General features: G+C 37.4%; 1 protein-coding gene across 8 annotated transcripts in view; it reads right to left on the bottom strand.

Annotated features, from left to right (window-relative positions):
- The window catches only part of PARG (poly (ADP-ribose) glycohydrolase), a 141,718-nt gene that overhangs the window by 57,919 nt on the left and 63,649 nt on the right, over positions 1-20,150 (bottom strand). For all 8 annotated transcript variants that reach the window (XR_001007218.1, XM_011990968.1, XM_011990971.1 and 5 more), the window contains 2 exons: positions 11,835-11,927; positions 5,988-6,145 (listed from right to left, as the gene is read on the bottom strand). Coding sequence is in view for 7 of the 8 variants with exons in the window: in XM_011990968.1 (XP_011846358.1) it covers positions 5,988-6,145; positions 11,835-11,927 (251 nt within the window). In the remaining variant the exon portion in view is untranslated. The remainder of the gene's footprint in view (positions 1-5,987; positions 6,146-11,834; positions 11,928-20,150) is intronic.

Consider the following 20,150-nt stretch of genomic DNA (forward strand, 5'->3'; position numbering starts at 1 on the left):
CGGTGAAATCCCGTCTCTACTAAAAATACAAAAAATTAGCCGGGTGTGGTGGCGGGCACCTGTAGTCCCAGCTACTCAGGGGGCTGAGGCAGGAGAATGGTGTAAACCCGGGAGGCGGAGCTTGCAGTGAGCCGAGATCGCACCACTGCACTCCAGCCTGGGCGACAGAGCAAGACTCCATCTCATATATATATTTTATATATATATGAGACGTACATTATATATATATGTAAATTCTGGTAATTGGTGACAGGAAATTGGAAGTCACCAAAGCCAAGCCTTCCCAAGACATCTTGACCTCTGCTTGTCAGCCATCAAGCACCGGTGGGTCTTTACTGTTGAGAAAAGACAGCTGTCAACATTGTGGCCTCCCCACAGGACTCTGTGGATTCTATTTCTTCCATAAGAAATAAAATGCTATATGCTAAGTAAGTAAAACAGGGTGAAGTAGACACAATGACAATGTGTCTATGGAGGTGTAATTGGAAAGAAGCTATCCACACTAGCTTTTTTGGAAAAGCCTCAAAAAATCCATGAAATTCCACCCTCAAAATCAAATTACAAAGATTGTCCACTTTTTTAACTTTGTGTTCAGCTTGATTTCTGACAACTGACTTGTTCTTCCCCTAATTCTTTTTTCTTCTGCACATAAAAGTAATACCTGGGCTGGGCATGGTGGCTCATGCCTCTGAAACAGGTTCTTTATATACTTGCAATTGCAGATTCCAATGCTCTGTGTTTTCTCTCAATTCTACCCCAATTACTAACAAAATCAGAGGTAGAAGCTATGTTTGATTATATGTAGCTTAAAAATAAAACATCTCGTAATTCCTAAGACTAAGATATAGTCTGAAAAGTAAAAGACAACAGACTGAGAACAAAGCGTCTAAATTATAGTCTTAGCACTCTGCCACTAACCAGCTCCGTTACTCAAAACAAGTCACTTAATTCTCAAATATCTCATCTGTAAAATGTATTTTCATTCATTCAACAAGCATTTATTGAAGGCCCACAATGCATGAGATTTTGTGAAAATAACAAAGAAGAGGACAGTTAAGATCTCTGCCCCACTGAAATGATTAAATAAGCAATTATGAAGTAGTCTAGGTGGTACAGTAGGAAAAGTAGGAGACAGTAAGGGTGCACATCTGGTTGTACAACCTAAGAAGTACCCTGGATGCCTCTCTCTCCACCCATAAACCAACCCTGTCTATCACCATCACTCTGGCTACCCCTTCAAATGTCTCCACACCTCTGTCCCCTCCCCTACACTATCCCAGCTACCACCCTCTATCCTGGTGCATTGCAATAGCCTCCCCAATTGGGTAAACCCAGTTACTCTGGCCCCTCTCTGCTTGATTCCCACATTACAGCCAAAATAAACTTTCGAAAATGTAAAATTGAACACGTGTGCTAGTCTCCCTCTACCCCCATATCTAATCCTCCAATGACTTCTCATTGTTTTCAGATGGCCTAGTGAGACACAGCATGGTCTAGCCTCCACCTACTTCTGCAGCCTCTCCCATCTCCATGTTCCTTCTCACTCTCTGTGCTGCAACCACACTGTCTTCTCTCAGTCTCTGGGCATGTCAGGTCCTTCTTGCGACAGTGCCTTTGCACGTACTCTTCCCCATGCCTAGAATGCAACCATCTCTCCTTCTCCTTGGCAAAATTCTTATTCGCCCTTTTGTACTTAATTCAAAAGTTGCACTGGGCATGGTGACATGCACCTGTAGTCCTAGTTACTTTGAAGACTGAGGTGGGAGGATCTCTTGAGCCCAGGAATTTGAGATCAGCCTGGGCAACATAATGAGATCCAGTTTCAAAACAACAACAGCAAGAAAAGTTACTTCCTTAAGGAAAGTTTCCTTTATTAAATTATATCTTTCTTTAATAAAATGTCATGGTGCTGTGCACCTCTCCAGAGGTACACAGAGGTTAGCATAGGAACCTAGAGTAGCAAACCTATCCTAGCAGAATCTGAGACACCAGAAAAACTGATACGTGAACTGAGTATTGAAGGAGGAATAAAAGCCATGTGGAAAAGAGAAGGGCATCTGTGACATGAGGTTTGAAAATGAGATAATACTATGTAACAGTAAGAACTCAGAAACTGGCTTCTCCTTTCTCTGTAACCTCAAGGCACTCAATATACTGTGGGGAATATTGCAGTTGCTCATGTACATTTGAACTAAACACTGACTAAATACCAGTATCTAAAACTTAGCTACTGTACAAACTTGAAAAATAGATTAAAAACATGCCCCTTGCAACTAATATTTATGTAACCAAGGAGCATATTTTTTATATATATATATAAAACTACTATACTGTTTGCTAACACTAGGATTTTAAAGAAATTTTCTTAGATAACATTATTTTTCATTCTTTGCTGCCCCTTCCTTAGTGTTGATAGTGGAGAATAATCATATATAATAACAAATTATCATCAATATTTTAATGTTTGAAGGTCATAAAAATATAACCCAAGAATTATGACAGTTTAAGAGCAGCTTATATTCAAGTCCTCTGCTATACTTTCACCTGCCAAACACAGAATAAATACACTGAAATGTCTAGTTTTTAAATTTTTTAATTAAAAATTTATATTAGGAACTAACCAGCTGAATTCTAGAATTCATCTTAAGAGAGTAACAACATTCTCCAATTTTAAAAGGCTAAAAATATGGCCTTTGGGGCTGACACTCTGATATTGGAGAGAATTGTGAATTCATTTCTCTGTTGCCATGTGGAGTTGTAAGAAATGCTGCCCATATAAAGTAAGTTGCATTAGAAACAATGACACTCTAGCAGCAATGAGCACACCTATCACCCAGATACTGGTCTCTAAATACCAAACTCACACAATGAAATAAACATCCATGAGTCCATTCTGATAGTTTAAAAACGGGGGAAAAGGGATAGCTCTTCCTTACAATGGAATTTCAATTAGCAAATGTAGAGGATGAAAGCAGAAAATTCACAATAGGCAAACAATAAAAGAAACCAGGAATCCTTGAGAAAATGGTTGATTCCAGGATTGAGGCATGGAAAATATAAGATGAACTCCGAACAGTGTATGATTCCAGAAAGTTAACGCTCAAAAAAAGGATGGGGCTTATCAAAAGAACATAGGAGTCAACCTGAAGGAGCCATAATAGCCAAAGTTAAAATAATTAAAGCAGTAAAATAAATAATACTATTCAATGTAAACTCACACAATGAAATAAACATCCATGAGTCCATTCTGATAGTTTAAAAACGGGGGAAAAGGGATAGCTCTTCCTTACAATGGAATTTCAATTAGCAAATGTAGAGGATGAAAGCAGAAAATTCACAATAGGCAAACACTATGGTAATAATCATTGCAGACAAGATGCACCAATGGATGCTAAAATTAGTAGGGATAAATGTGAGGCAAAATAACATTTGCATAGTGTTTTATCTCTTGGAAAATATTTATTAATCACAAAAGGAAATATATGGTAACTTTACAGTGGAAAAAGCCAGTAGACACTACCTTAGCTAACTGATCACCAGTAATAAGAAGTATGATCCCATTGATACGGTGCACTGAGGACACAGGATCATTTCTGTGGTATTCTGCCAAAAATGCATGACCTCATTCCAATCCTGAAAAAACATCAGCCAAACCCAGATTGAGAATATTCTCCAAAATAACCAGAATGAGTACTCTTCAAAACTGTCAAGATCATGAAAGAAGAGAAAAAACAAGGAACATGCTGGAGGAGACAAGGTAATTAAATGTAACTGGGATGCTAGGTAGGATCCTGGAACAGAAAAAGTATACTAGGAAAACTGGTAGAATCAGACTCGGTGCAGTGGCTCACATCTGTAATGGGAGCCCGAGGTGGGCGGATCACCAGAGGTCAGGAGTTCGAGACCAGCCTGGGCAACATGGTGAAACCCCATGTCTACTAAAATTACAAAAAATTAGCCGGGTATGGTGGCATATTCCTGTAATCCCAGTTACTAGGGAGGCTGAGGTGTCAGAGTCGCTTGAACCTGGAAGGCAGTGAGCCGAGATCTCGCCACTGCACTCTAGCCTAAGTGACCGAGCAAGACTCTGTCTCAAACAAACAAAAAAAGAAAGAAAGAAAGAAAGAAAAACTGGTAGAATCAAAATAAGGTTTACAGTTGGCCAGGCATGGTGGCTCATACCTATAACCCAGCACTTTGGGAGGCTGAGGCAGGAGGATTGTTTGACTCCAGTAATTCGAGATCAGCCTGGGCAAAACAGCCAGACCCAATCTCTACAAAAACTTTTTACAAATTAGCTGGGCATGATGCTGCATGTCTGTAGTCCCAGCTACGTGGGAGGCTGAGAAAGACTGCTTAAGCCCAGGATTTCAAGGCTGCAGTAAGCTATGACAGGCCACAGTACTCCAGCCTGGGCAATAGAGTGAGACACTATCTCTAAAAAATTTTCAAAAGTAAAATAAGATCTACAGTTAATAATATTAAACCAATGTTAATTTAATTTTACTATGGTTACATAAGATGTTAACACAAGGTGAAGCCAGCTAAGCTTTATACAGGAATCCTTCGTACTATTTTTATAACTTTTCTGCAAGTCTAAAATTAGTTCAAAGTAAAATGTTTTTAAAGAAACTGCATTAAAAGGGCAAATTAAAATAAGTGGTACACCCAGCAAGGTGGTTCATGTCTGTAATCCCAGCACTTTGGGAGATTGAGGCACCTGGGGTCAGGAGTTTGGGACAAGCCTGGCCAACATGGTAAAACCCCATCTCTACTGAAAATACAAAATTAGCCGGGCGTGGTGGCACACACCTGTAATCCCAGCTACTCGGGAGGCTGAGAAAGGAGAATTGCTTGAACCCAGGAGGTAGAGGTTGCAGTTGGCCAAGACTGCGCCACTGCACTCCAGCCTGCACGACAGAGCCAGACTCCGTCTTTTTAAAAAAAAAAAAAAAAAAAAAAGTGGTGTTACTGCATCATTCTACTTTGGAGACAAAAGCAGTATGGCAAACAAAAGTGGGTTTTGTTTGTGGGTCCGCTCTATGACTTTATCTCCTACTCTGCACACTGCCCCACCCTCAGAGGCAGGCTCTAGGTGACCAGGGGCAGTGAAGGGCATTACACACAGCCTGCTGGGAAAGGGGCACAGATTACAGCAATTTCTCAAGTCTCACACTGAAATCAGGGAAGAAAACTCATATATCCTATTCATGGGTCCCATAAAGATAATTCTCAAGTGAAGAAAGAAACAGAGGTGGGGATATGAGAGCAGTGAGTAGGAAGGAAGAAAAAACACTGGTTTGCCAAGAAGATTCTTTACAGTATTTTTGTTTGTGTAGAAGATAGAGAAAGTAGTTACTTGGGAAAATGGCTGGAATCTAAAACTTTATCAATACCTTCACACTGTATTAATTTAGTCAAGTAGTTTGAACATTCTTTTGTTTTTCTTTTTCACACTGATAAATTAATCATGTCTATAAATGGTCAAAATCACCTTTCATTTTTCATCAAAACAATTGCATTTTTTAAGTCTCATAAGACAGCTCATGACTTTATACTCTCATTTTATAAGACTTTTGTAGAAAGGAGGATTTCTCCTCTACCTTTCACAGTATTTCAGCATTAAGGAATATAAGCACAACAAAAGTTCTCATGAATAATCAAACTGAAGAGGCATGTGGAGTCCAGGAACTGGGGAATCATCTGAGAGGACAGAAAGAACGTGGGCCCTGAAGCAAGACAGGCCTGAAATAAAATCTCAGTTCTGTGACTTACTAGCTCCTGGATCCCAATCAAGTTCTTTTAACCTCAATGAACTTTAATCACCTTGCCTGCAAAATGGTGAAAATGTCACTTAAGTACTGTAAAAATTAAATAAGACAACGGCATATAAAATGCTTGGCCTATGGAATTCACTCAAAAAATATTATTAGTTCCTTCCACCTTTGTCTTTTTCATTGTTAAAGAGGTGTTTTCTGAAAACATACCGATTGAAGTTAATGTCTGGGTAACTAGAATACTCCGATTTCATCTTAGCATTTCGTCGTGGAAATGTGCAGAAGAAAGCATTAGCTAAAAGACTGGCAATCTGTTCCTGCGACATTGTGATGGAATGATTCATCTTCTGTTTCAGGAGCGGTATTGGCTGATAAAAGAAAGAAAAAAATACAGACAAGAAGAGCAATAATTAGTTTAGCAATTTCGAAAGCAGAGCCACCAAATTGCATTTGCTAAATTAAGGCAGAAATAATTTCAGGCCATTCTTGAATCCTTAAATCAGCAATATTGTTAAAGTCAAGGGCTGTTTATCAGGGATGATTGAGAAAATGTACTTACTTGACAAACTGCAGATTTCTAATCAATAATAATGGTAGTGAAGAAAATATAAAACATTACTTATTAGTGAAAAACAAGATTGCTTCAGCAAGTAAATAAAAACACATTGCCCATTTAATGAAAAATTAAAACAAAAGATGAAACAAAAATATGTAACATTGCTTAAGCTAAATTTTGTTCTTATTTATATTAAAAATCATTGCCCAGGCCAGGCGCGGTGGCTCACGCCCGTAATCCCAGCACTTTGGGAGGCCGAGGCGGACAGATCATGAGGTCAGGAGATCGAGACCATCCTGGCTAACACGGTGAAACCCTATCTCTACTAAAAACACAAAAAATTAGCCAGGTGTGGTGGTGGGCGCCTGTAGTCCCAGCTACTCACGAGGTTGAGGTAGGAGAATGGCGTGAACCTGGGAGACGGAGTTTGCAGTGAGCCGAGATTGCGCCACTGCACTCCAGCCTGGGTGACAGAGCGAGACTCTGTCTCAAAAAAAAAAAAAAAAAAAAAAAATTGGCCAGAATAAACTTTCTTAGTTCTAAATAAAATGATCTAAGATAATTCAACAAAGAAGGTTTTACCCTCTTATTCCAAATTACACTTCATACTGACAATTTCTTTATAAGAATCAAATCGAACTTCATTAAAGTGATTAATAGAACATGTAAAAACCACCATACGAACATGTATAAGTTGTAAAAAGATAGACATTTCTTACATAATCAAATATTCCAAGTCAAAGAAGATATAAGACACTTTTTCTTCAAATCTTTTATATCTAAAATGTCTTCCAGTTATACCACCAAATTCACTTACCTTTTATTGTCAGTATAATCCACACGACCTGAGTATTGTGTTCAGTGGATTTCATTTAGTTCGTAAACCAAAAATAAAATTCCAAGTCCCCCAACCGACTGAATGAACCCCTCCTCTCAACCATGGGGATTCCAAAGTTAATATGAAACACTAGTCCACACCATGATAGGAAGTGTGGGTCTGACATGCCTCATTATATGCTCCTCACTTTAGAATTCAGCACAAGTGACCAGCATTAACATTAAAACAGAGGCCTTAAAACTGATGAAACAGATTTTTTATAGTAATAAGACACAATTCCAGCCTGACTCGAGTATAGCATCACATGACAGTTAGCAGATCTTGAAATAATTGAAGTATTTTACCCCAAAATATATTTCTTTGACATATTTTGAAATAGCCCTGCAAAGCTGTCTGTTGGGAAAATCTACACTCTGTAGAGAATCCCTATTCCTTTCCAGGTGAGAATTAAGAAAGGGTTTGGTACCTTTTTAGGTCTGATAAAAGCTCCGAAGCCTACTACCTGGAGGTTTCATCCACATGATGAAATCTTGGTCTCAACAAATCCTTATCTTAACCCAGATATTCCTTTCTATTGATTCCAGGTCTTTAGATAATAACTCTTCCAACCAATGGCAAATCAGAAAATCTTTGAATCCACCTAAGACCTGTAAGCTCCCCTTATATGTATTGATTGATGTCTTATGTCTCCCTAAAATATATAAAGCCAAGCTATAGCCTGACCATCTTGGGCACATGTTCTCAGGATCTCTGGGGCTGTTACAGGCCACTGGTTACTCATATTTGGCTCAAAATAAATCTCTTCAAATATTTTACAGAGTTTGACTCTTTTTGTCAACATATCTTAAATGTTAAAATGTTTTTAAAGACATGATGATAAAATCAAAGACCAACTCCCAGTTTATCCTTCAGCTGTTAAGTTTCAAAATGCTCCTACAGAATATTTAGAGATGCATTTACCTTCTCCCCTTCAGTAAGACACAGAACTAAGAGTTTCGGGTATCTGCACTCATCTCAAACTGGCATGCCTAGAGCAAACTGTCCCGATCATACCTCAGGAGTCGACACCCAGAATGAACCTGAGGAAAGGGCAGGCAAGACAAACCAAAACTGCAGTGCTGAATAATGAATGCTTTTCTAAGTACAGAAGTACACATCATTGCTAGAATAAGAGTTTGCCAGAAAAAAGAACAGATTAAACTTGCAATTCAACTATTTCTCTTGGAAAAATTCAAAGGTAAACAAACAAGCAAAAGGCAAAGAATCTATTTTCACTATGTTATACAAAATTCTCTCCCCTTCAGGTCTTAGCAATCACCATTTCTGAGAAAAATAGAGAGCTCATATTGATCTCCATTTTCCATCCTGTGCATTTATTCACAACCAAGCAACGAGTGTAGAAAAGGTGACAGTGCATCAATGGCTTCAAGCAAAGTGTTGCTTGGTTTTAGTAAGAAATGAGTTTTTAACTACCATTTACCAAATTATTCAGAAAAATGATTTTAAAAATTAATGGTAAATATTTCAGGCTTAATGGACTTCAAACACAAACATTTCTTGTCTCCCAGATAAACAAATAGTATAATTTTAAATAGAGTTAATGATTTCTGCTCTCCTGGTGAGGGGAAATGCCTAAAAACTCATTATTTGGAGAAATGAGGAGATGTAAATCTTATTGTCAAGCACTCAGCTCAACAAAATAAAAGGCTGGTTACTGTGAACCAAGATATTTCAAAAAGTTCCTGACCAAATTTGTTTCCTTTAATTTTCTTTTGATAAATCTAAAATTTACCTTTTAGATTTGGCCTAGAGTACTTCAATGTGATAAATTATTAAATATCAACATATACAATTTAACTTGCGACAAGATGTATTTTGATCTCAAATAAAAATCTTAACTTTCACAGCAGAGGTTGACTTTTCAATAGAGGGCAAAGCACAGAATTAAGATGCTCTCCCCATTGATATGCTAATGGAGAAGAAAGTCACTGGGAGAAGCCAGGACAAAAAGCTGAGGACCCAGGGGTCTGATTTTGGTTCCAAGGGGCTTGTTATAGCTTACAAAGTTAGATGCTTTTGAATAAAAATTTCTCATTAAATGAAATATGGAAACTCTCATATGCACGATGGGAAGAGAAGAGGATTAAATGGCCCACTCCCAAAGGCTACCTACTATCTACTATTGATTATGAACTACATATTGAATTCAAAAGGCATATAATTAAGCACCATGCAAACCAGTGACACAAAGAGGATCTCTCTTTAAGGAGACTATAATCCAGTGGTAAGAGATATATAATGATAACAATTATAAAACAATGATTTGAGTGCTTCAGGAGGGATGAATCTTGTCTGGGAGGCAGGGAAGGCTTCACAGGGGAAGTAACAGACAGGCATACCTAGGAGGTAGTGAGAGATTTTACTAAGTAAGGAAAGAAAGGAAAAAGAACTAACATGGAATATGATCAAGCAAATAACTTCCAACAGAAACAAGCAGAAGATATGTTTTAAAATATATTTCCCCTGCCCAATAGTAAAACTTATTTCAGACACAATGCATTACTGAGGTGAAATTAAAGTTACATAAAATTGAAAACATCACACTGGAAAACATTTCATGGGTCTCAATTGAAGATGGTATAGTCCAAGAAAGCATCTGGACATGTGTGGGTTGTTTTCTGGTTGCCCCAATGACCCTATTTGTGGTGTTTAGGGTGTCCTAACGACGTACTGCAATGGATGGGACCATGATACACATTCAGAAATTGTTCCACCCAAATGTCCACAGGGCCCCTGCGGAGTAAAATGCTAGCAGAACCCTGGCTAGCAGCCATGCAGCAAGAGGCGTTGGCCCTAGAAATAGAAGACAAAGGCAAATTCAAGCACCACTGTGAGAAACACAGGAATAAAATTATGAAGAACAAAACAAACCCTGTGGAGGTTTGAAAATTACGTTCACAAATTATTTGATGCTCCTCTCTTTAAGAGGTGGAGTCTTGGGCACGGTGGCTCATGCCTGTAATTTCAGCACTATGGGAGGCAGAGGTGGGAGGATCACATGAGGTCAGGAGTTCGAGACCAGCCTGGCCAAAATGGTGAAACTCCGTCTCTGCTAAAAATACAAAAAATTAGCCGAGTGTAGTGGCACACACCTGTAGTCCCACCTACTCAGGTGACAGGCAGGAAAATCACTTGAACCCAGGAGGCAGAGGTTGCAGTGAGCTGAGATCATGCCGCTGCATTCCAGCCTGGGGGACAAGGGTGAAACTTGGTCTCAAAAAAAAAAAAAAAAAAAAAAAAGAGGTGGAGTCTAATACTCCTCCCCTTGGGTATCAGCTAGCTTCTAATGAACACTAAAACAGCAGAAGGGATGCTAGGTGCCTTGAGAAAAATGGGTCACAGAAGACACTGCAGCTTCCTTGCTCTCTCCCTTGGATTGCTTGCTCTGGGGAAGTTAGCCATTACATCATAGGGACAATCAATCAGCCTATAGAGAGGCCAATAGCAGGGCCTTCTGCCAACAGCTATGTAAGTAAGCCAACTTAGAGGTGTGTCCTTCAGCCCCAGGCAAGCCTTCAGATGACTGAAGCCCTGGCTGACATCCTCACTGCAACTACAAGAGAAACCCTGATCCACAACCACTCAGTCAGCTAATCTGCTCCCAAAGTCAACAGAAGCTGAGAGATAATACATGTTTATTGCTTTAAGCTATTAATTTTGACATAATTTGTTATGTAGCAATATAAAATTAATGTACTCCAAACAAAATAAAATACAGGATTCTTTATTTTTAAAAGTTAAGGCCGGCACAGTGGCTCACACCTGTAATCCCAGCATTTTGGGAGGGCAAGGCAGACGAATCACCTGAGATCAGGAGTTCAAGACCAGCCTGGCAAACATGGTGAAACACCGTCTCTACTAAAAGTACAAAAAGTAGCCAGGTGTGGTGGCACACACCTGTAATCCCAGCTACTTGGGAAGTTGAGGCACAAGAATTGTTTGAACCCAGGAGGCAGTGGTTACAGTAACCTGGGATTTGTGCCACTGCACTCCAAAAAAAGGAACCTTAGCCAGGTGTGGTGGCACATGCCTGTAATCCCAGCTACTTGGGTGCCTGAGGCAGGAGAATTGGTTGAATCTGGGAGATGGAGGATGCAGTGAGCCAAGATTTTGCCACTGCACTCCAGCCTGGGTGACAGAGCAAGGCTCTGTCTCAAAAAAAAAAAAAGTTAAGAAAGTATCATTAACTCATTTGTTAGAGAATACATTACTTTGGGGGAGGGTGAGGAAGGAGTGGGTAGTATTAAGCCATTTTGAAAATACACTATTCCAAATCCATTAGTATGTTTTGAAATAATGAGTGCTTTTTAAAGTTAGAGGTTATTTGAACAAAGAGAGAAAAAAGTCATAGTAAACAAGCTTCAACAGTGTAAACAGAAGCTGAGGAATGGAATGCTGCATTTTTAATGTCCTTTTGTAGTACTCTCTACCCTCTAATCTTTTCCTTAATACAGCAAAATTACCATACTCTTTGGCAAAAACTGTTTCCTTTCTCTTCTCTTCTCTCTCTCTCTCTCTCTATCTGTGACCTTGGCCATTCGAGTTTAAGGGAAATTCAATTGTCGGTCTCAGGGAAGCTTCTGAGGAAGCTACATCCACTAACCTGGGTGCAAATATTTGGCAGACAGAGTGCAATTTTCACCATATCAGGCAAAATGGACTGATATAAATGTTGAGCTTCTGCTTCTTCAAGTACCTGAAAACCAATAAAATAAGTTATGTGAATAATAATAACCAGTAAATATAATAACCGATGAATATGTTTGTCATGAAATTAAATCACGTATCTGCTTTTCATGGAACCCCATAAAGTGGCACACTTATCAGCATCACCAAACACATGTAAAAATACATCAACAGGTGTATACAAATAAATTTACAAATTTATTTCTAAATGTATATTTGGCATTAAGGCAATTCACCTTAATGCCCTCTGAAAAAACTTTAAGTATCCCAAATATCAAATATCCCTCACACAGCATTCACAATAAAGTAAAAACACTTGCAAATGGAAAACAGTACATTCTGCCCTTGGTTATATCAACTAGAAACTGCTAGACCACGAAGGACTCTCTTAGAAGCCCCCAAGGACCCATCTAGCTTCAACGGTCTATAATTGAAGAAATCTCCATAAAAGCCACATTAATTACTTCAGAGCATCCTCTGTGGGTCAAATCTAATCTACTGGGTAACAAACAATGAGGTTTCTGATGGTCTTAGAATTTCTCTTTTCTAGACACCCTCGGAAAGTGAAAACCACCATTCCCATATCATAATTTGAAGCACAACAAAGATGCCATGCATGGTCCATTTTTGTCTTTTATAAAATTTCCCATCACTTTAACACCTTTTAATCTAATTTCTTTCTAAACATCAGGGTATTTCTTTAAAAGTACTGGAAATGACAACATTCTTAATTTAGAGATACTACATATATAGTCTGGACTGAAGTAAATACTTTATCTACTTGAAATCACATTTTAACTACAAGAGGCCTCAGTTATAATCTAGTCTGATCTTGTCACTACTGGAGAGAAAACTGAGGCCAAGGAGGTTACCTGATCATCCTACATTGAGGTCAATTAAAACTAAATCAGAACAAGAACCTAAGTGTTCCGGTCTTTATGCCACAGCTCTTCCTACTTCCCTATGTGACCAATGTTTGGAATCGATGAAGAAACAGACTTTTGACAAAAATCAGGAACTAAGCAGAAATAAAGGTAAAACCATTTGTTTAGCTGCAGCTGGACAGGGTATGTGTATAAACAGAAAAAGTAACAAAGATTATTTGCTCTGATTTTGCCAGTAAATTCTAACACTAAGAATTTTCGTTATACCAAAACTCTAAAACCCAAACTATGTTTACTTCTCTTTTAAAATTAAGATGAGTAAACATATTCAGAATGAACAGAAGGATATTTGTAATTCAGAGAATTTGAAATTCAATTAATCATAAGCATATAGAAAATTAAGTAAACAAAAGACAATTATTAATTCTGGAGAAAACAAAAAGTTTTGCAAGAGAGGAAAAGCAATCACAGCCCATGTATGACTAGTGTTTATACTATCCAACTGAAAAAACAGACTACTGATGTAATTGAAATGAATATGAAAACCATAGTAAGAAAATGGGGAAGTAGAAATGAGGTTTGCATTTATGGAGGTGGAGAAAGTGAGAATAAGAGCTAAATCCTAATCTTCTAAAGGGGGACTTGTTTTAAAAAGAGTTTAGAGTAAGTAGTCAAATGACTGCCTCTTTATAATCTGCCTCCTTAACTCTGTTAAAAATAAGAAAACTAAATTTTAAAAAAATTATACATTCATAGATGACATTCTACTATTTTAGAGGTACACACTAAAGATACTGGCTTCTCTACACCTGAAAATGTATAAAATACAAATACATTAATGGATTTGTTTAAAATATTCAAACTCTTCCCGTTTATAATTTATCTTTTTTTTTTTTTTTTTTTTTTTTTAAATAGAAACAGGGTCTGCCCAGGCTGGAGTGCTGTGGAATGACTATAGCTCACTGTAACTTTGAACTCCTGGACTCAAAAAATCTCTTCCTGCCTCAGCATCCTGAGCAGCTAGGAATACAGGCCTTTTTGCTTTTTAAAACTATTTATTCTGAAATAATTATGGTTTCACAGGATGTTACAAAAATATTACCTCTCACCCAGTTTCTCTCAATGGTTACATTTTACATTACTATAACATACTAAAAACCAGGAATACCAGTACAATGTGTATCATTCTATGCCATTTTATCACACGTACATGTGTGTAATCACCACCAAAACTAAGATGCAGAACCATTTCACAATAAAGATCTCATGCTACCCATTTATAGTCACACTCAGCTTCCTTCCTCTCACTATTCCTAACACCTAACACCCATTAGTTTGTTTTCCAGCTCAAAAATTTTGCCATGTTACCTAAATGGAAACGTACGAGTCCTTTGAAGTTGATTTTTTTTTACACGGCTTAACGCCCTTAAAAGCCATTCAAGTTATTGCAAGTATCAATAGTTCACTCCTCCTCATTATTAAGTAGAATTCCATGGTATGAATATAACAGTTTGTTTAGCAGTTTCATCTACTGAGAGGCACTTTGGTTGTTTTCAGTTTTGTACTATTATAAATAAAGTTACCTTTACTCTCGACCTACCTATACTGTTGTCTGAAATTACTTCCTGTACACAGCACAGTATGTCATTTTTAAAATTCACTCTGCAAATCTGTCTTTCAACAGATGAATTTAGGTCATTTATGTTTAATGTAGTCTTTGATATGTTGAAACTTAAATCTGTTATTTCATTTTATTTATTTTATCTGTTTTCTTTTCCCCTCCTCCTTATGGGTTACTTGAACATAGTTTAAAATTCCATTTTTGTTTATCTAAAATGTTTCTGACTGCATCTCTTTGAATAGATGTTCTTCTAAAGTAGCTGCTGAAGAACTGCATTACATACAGCTTATCAACATTTACTGGTGTCAATATTTCACCAGTTCCAGTGAAGTGTAGACTTTACCTTCCTTTACCCTTCCCCATTTATAATGTAAATATCTTCAATATTTTCTCTACATACATTGATAACTACACTAGACTGTTTTACAATATTTGAAAACAGTGAAAAGTCAAACATAATTTACAACATTCAAAAAAGTTTTTTTAAAAGTCTATTATATTTACTATATTTTTACTCTGTTGTTCTTTCTTCTTTCCTGATGTTCCATAATTCCTTTCTTGTATAATTTCTTTTCTGTTTCAGGAAATTTCTTTAGACATTATTTCACAGTAGGTCCGCTGATGATAAGTTCTCTTTTCCTTCACTTGAGAGCATCGTGGTTTCCTCTTCCTTTCTGAAGAATATCTTAATTGGATATAGAATTCTGGGATGACAATTATTTCCTTAGTCCTCAAAATTGTGTGCCACTTTTTTCTGGTCTCCATGTTTGCTGATAAGAGATCTATTGTCATTCAAACTGTTTTTCTGTATAGGCATTGTGTCATTTCTCTTGCTGCTTTCAAGATTTTTTCTTTGCCTTTGGTTTTAAGAAATGTGATTATAGTATGTCTTGGTATGAATTTCTTTGGGTTTATCCTACTTAAGGTTCGGTCAGCTTCTTGAATCTGTAGATTTATGACTTTTCTCAAATTTTGGAAGTTTTCAGCCATTATTTCTTTGAATATTGTTTCAGTCCCACCCTCTTTCCCCTCTCTTTCTGTTCATATGATGACACAAATGTTATAGCTAAACTCTGGGTTTTGTTTTTCATCCATTTTCTCACTGCTGTTCAGAATGAGTAATTTCTCTTAATTTCTTCCAAGTTCATTGATTCTTTCCTCTACCATCCCCATTCTCCATTAAACCTGTCTATTCCATTTTAAAAAATCAGTTATTACATTTTTCAGTTCTAAAATTTCCATTTGGTTTCTCTTGATAGTTTTTTTTTTTTTTCCTTTGCTGGGACTTTGTATTTTTTCATTTGTTTCAAGTATGTTTTTAATAGCTCAGCCTTCTTGTGAGGGCTACTTTAAAATCATTGTCAGACAATTCACATCTGTATTCTCTTGGGGTTGGTGTCTATTGAGGTTCATTTTTCATTTCAGTTGAGATTTTCCTGATTCTTTTCTGGTTATGAGTGACTTTTATTGAAATTTGGATATTTGGGGTATTATAAATCTTTGGATCTTATTTAAATCTTCAGCCACAGCAGGCCTTCTGTGATACTGTGCCAGCAGGGGAATGGGATAGCTACTTCATTACTAGCAATTGAGGGTAAAAATTCATGTTCCCCAGTCAGCCTTTAGTACCCAAAGTGGAAAGTGAGAGAGGTACCTTGATAGTGCTGGGTTGGGGTGAGAGTTCAAGCTCCCCACCAGGTCTTTACTGATACCACTTTGGTGCCATGACAGTACCACAGTCCCTGCTGGTCAGTGGCCTTCTACCTTTCAGAGTCCTATGTTTGTTTTACACACAAGGTCCCTTGTTTTTCACTGTAATTAGTGGGAAGGACAGAGAGAAGTGACTAGTCAACCATGTTAAACCTAAAGATATTAAACCTTAAGTGTCTTAACAGGCTGACATGTCTCCTTTGGGTACCCATCTTTGTCTTTTAAAACTGACACGAGTGGCTGCTGCGGTGCTCTGCTGACAAACTTTACAATATCGCTTATTTATCTGATGAAGCATTATTGCACTGTACTTCTTCACAACTGTCAACACTCCAGACCTATGTCTAATGCTGCTTTGGAAACACAAAAAGGGAACCTAAAAAATGTCATTTAAGAACATAAGCGGCTCAACTACTGTTTGAGATGGAATGCATAATCTAAAATATCACCATGACCTTATAACCTGTATAATGCAAACTGGGATGCAAGTAGGGAAAAGTTATTTAAGATGTACATCACTTCTTAACTTCAAGAAAAGCAACAGCCATATTCTAAAAGCAACAGTCAAATATTCTATAACAATTAAAGAAAAATAAACATATATTACTTATTATGATGATAATGATGATTATAAGGGAGGTAAGCATTTACATGATGGTAAAAAAGAAAGCTGTATTAAATTCTCCCACAAGTAAAACCCTGCCCTCTACTGGATAGTCTGCATAGATAATTATATACAGCGAGTGTTTTGATCTGTGCGTGTGCCCGTGTGTGTAGCAACTTTTTATTCTAGTCTCAGAAATTGGCTATATATACATAATATATATATTTCAGTCAGAATTGATACAATGAATTTCAAAATTATACTGCTATTTTGCCTATCTCCTCTCCTTATAGATCTGTTCATTCGACTGGCTGATAAACAAATACCTGAGGAACTATTATGTGTCAGGAATTGTGCCAGAAGATGACAGAGTAAACAGTAACAGATGTGGTCACTGACATTGTGAATCTCATGGTACAAAGCCCTATCCTCTCCCCATGACCCCCAAAACGTCAGCCCTAACCTAGGAGGGCAGTAATAACTGCAACCATATCATAGTGACTGTGGAGACGCTATTTTTTTCCTTCTCTCCACAAATAGAAACAAGCTACTAAAATAAAGGAACTAAATCTGCCAAACACCAAAACATTATAAATTATTTAAATATCTACAAATATACAAATAGAAAAGAGATGTTTACCTATTTCTTCTTTCTTTGAATATCTGATTAACTACATACATCTGTGAAATATGCTCTAATATTTATGAAAGACATATTTACATATGACTAAGTACCATACCTGACCTATGGAAAATATTAAATATTGACTACTGAACTTTGAATTAATAAGTGAAATCTGTAGCTCATAAAATGAGAAGACCAGTGTCATTTCAATAAAAGAAAATATTTCCATAGATCTTTTTCAAACAGTTCAGAGCAAACAGCTTTAAAAAAGTAATTAGGCCGGGTGTGGTGGCTCATGCCTATAATCTCAGCATTTTGGGAGGCCGAGGCAGGCAGAGCACAAGATCAGGAGATGGAGACCATCCTGGCTAACACAGTGAAACCCTATCTTTACTAAAAATGCAAAAAATTTTTCTAGCCAGGTGTGGTGGTACATGCCTGTGGTCCCAGTTACTTGGGAGGCTGAGGCAGGAGAATTGCCTGAACCTGGGGAGCAGAGGTTGCAATGAGCCGAGATCACGCCAATGCACTCTAGTCTGGGTAACAGAGTGAGACTTTGTCTCGGAAAAAAAAAAAGTAATCAATCACAAATCAATGAATATAAGAAATACCACAAGCTGCTCAGTTTTCTCTATTGGTCTAAACCTAGTTAGATCCCAATAAAACTGTGAAAAGTTACTAACAATCCTCTTTAATAAAAAAAATCAAAATCTATATGAAAAGTCTAGAACATGAAATTTTAATTAATAGACAATTTTTCAATAAGAAGTACACCACTCCAAAACCTAAATAGCGAAGAGGAAATATCCTCATAATCCCGTGGTCCTCATATATATATATATGGTTCTCAATGGGGAATAATTACAAAAATTTTTCTCTACTTTGGAATACTGTGTAGCATTTATCATTGTATAATATGGAAAGACTTTTTAGGCTTTCTCTTAAGGCAAAAACAAGTTGTAGAAAAATATAATATTTTAAAAATTGATATAACACAAAACTGTGTGTTTATATGCACACACACCTAAGTTCTCAGAAGAAGTCTGGGGAGGAAATATGCATCTGTTTATATCTGAGAAGAGGATATCTTGGCAGTGGGTATATGGGTAATATTTCTTTTCTTTTATTTACATTAATTTTCTTCATTGAAAATAAATGACATTTTAAAAAACATTTTGCCTTTAGTGATGTAAAAAAATGCCCTTTTGTCATATTTGGTGAGAAAAAATACTAAATTGTTTGAGCAACATAATTTCAACTGATAAATGCACCTATGTGAGAGCTCTGAAAAAGAAACATAGGTATAAATATTGATTATGTTAATATTAGAAACATAGGTGATCCACCCACCTCAGCCTCCCAGAGTGCTGGGATTACAGGTGTGAGCCACCATGCCTGGCCAGGAAATTTTTTTTAAAGGACCATTTCAGACATATACAAAAATAAAATAGGGTAACGAACCTCCCTATATCCATCACCCACCTTCAGTATTACAGGCTCTTGCCTGTCATCCCAGCACTTTGGGAGGCTGAGGCAAGTGGATCACTTGAGGCCAGGAGTTCAAGATCAGCCTGGGCAAGACGGTGAAACCCCATCTTTACTAAAAATACAAAAATTATTTTATGGTATGAATACAACACAATTTGTTTATTCATTCTCTTGTTGATAGACACCTGGGCTGTTTCCAGGTTTTGGCTATTGTAAGTAAAGCCGCTATAAACATTCTTCTACAAATCTTTTTGTGTGTATATATTATTCTATAAATCTTTTTGTGTGTATATACTTTTGTATCTCATAGGTAGGTATAGAAAGGAATGAAATTAATGGGTAATAGGGTAAGTATATGTTCAGTTTTCTAAAAAAGAGCCAGACCTTTTTCCAACACTGTAGCACATTTTAAACTCCCAACAACAAAGCATGAGAGTTGCAACTGCTCCATATCGCTACCTACATTTGGTCTTTTAAATTTCAGCCTTTCTAGCGCCTGCAGGCTAATATCTTATTCTAGTTATAACTGGCATTTCTCCAGTGACAAACAATATCAAGCATTTTTTAATGTGCTTATTGGCAATTTGTATACCTTCCTTTGGGAAATGCCTTTTAAATTCTTGCTCATTCTCTAATGAGGTTGGTTGTCTTTTTAATTTTTCAATTGTAGTTCTTTATATATTCGGGATATATGTCCCTTGTCAGATAAACATTTTGCAAATTTTCTCCCTGTCTTTTAAAATTTATTTATTTCTATTTATTTATCTGAGACAGGGTCTCACTGTGTTGCCAAAGCTGGAGTGTAGTGATGCAATCACATCTCCCTGCAGTCTTGACCTCCTGGGTATCAATCCTCCCATCCTCAGCCTCCCGAGTAGCTGGGACTACAGGTGTGTGCCACCATGCCTAATTTTTGGATTTTTAATAGAGACCATTGCTGCCCAGGCTGGTACTGAACTCACGGGCTCAAGCAATGCATCTGCCTCAGCCTCCCAAAGTGCTGAGATTATAGGTGTAAGCCACCACACCTGGCCTTCAAGTGATCCTTCCACCTCAGCCTCCCACGTAGCTGGGACCTCAGGCATGTGCCACCATGTCCAGCTAATTAAAGTTTTTTTTTTTTTTGTAGAGACAAGGTCTCCCTATGTTGCCCCGGCTGGTCTTGAACTCCTGGACTCCAGCGATCAATCTGCTCTGGCCTCTCAAAGTGCTGGGATAACAGGCATGAGCCACTGCGCCTGGCATCCCTGTCTTTAGCTTGCCTATTTTCCAAATACTTGTCCTTCCGTCCTTATGAGTTT

The sequence above is a fragment of the Mandrillus leucophaeus genome, unplaced genomic scaffold, assembly GCF_000951045.1.
Source record: "Mandrillus leucophaeus isolate KB7577 unplaced genomic scaffold, Mleu.le_1.0 Scaffold388, whole genome shotgun sequence".
NCBI lineage: Eukaryota > Metazoa > Chordata > Mammalia > Primates > Cercopithecidae > Mandrillus > Mandrillus leucophaeus.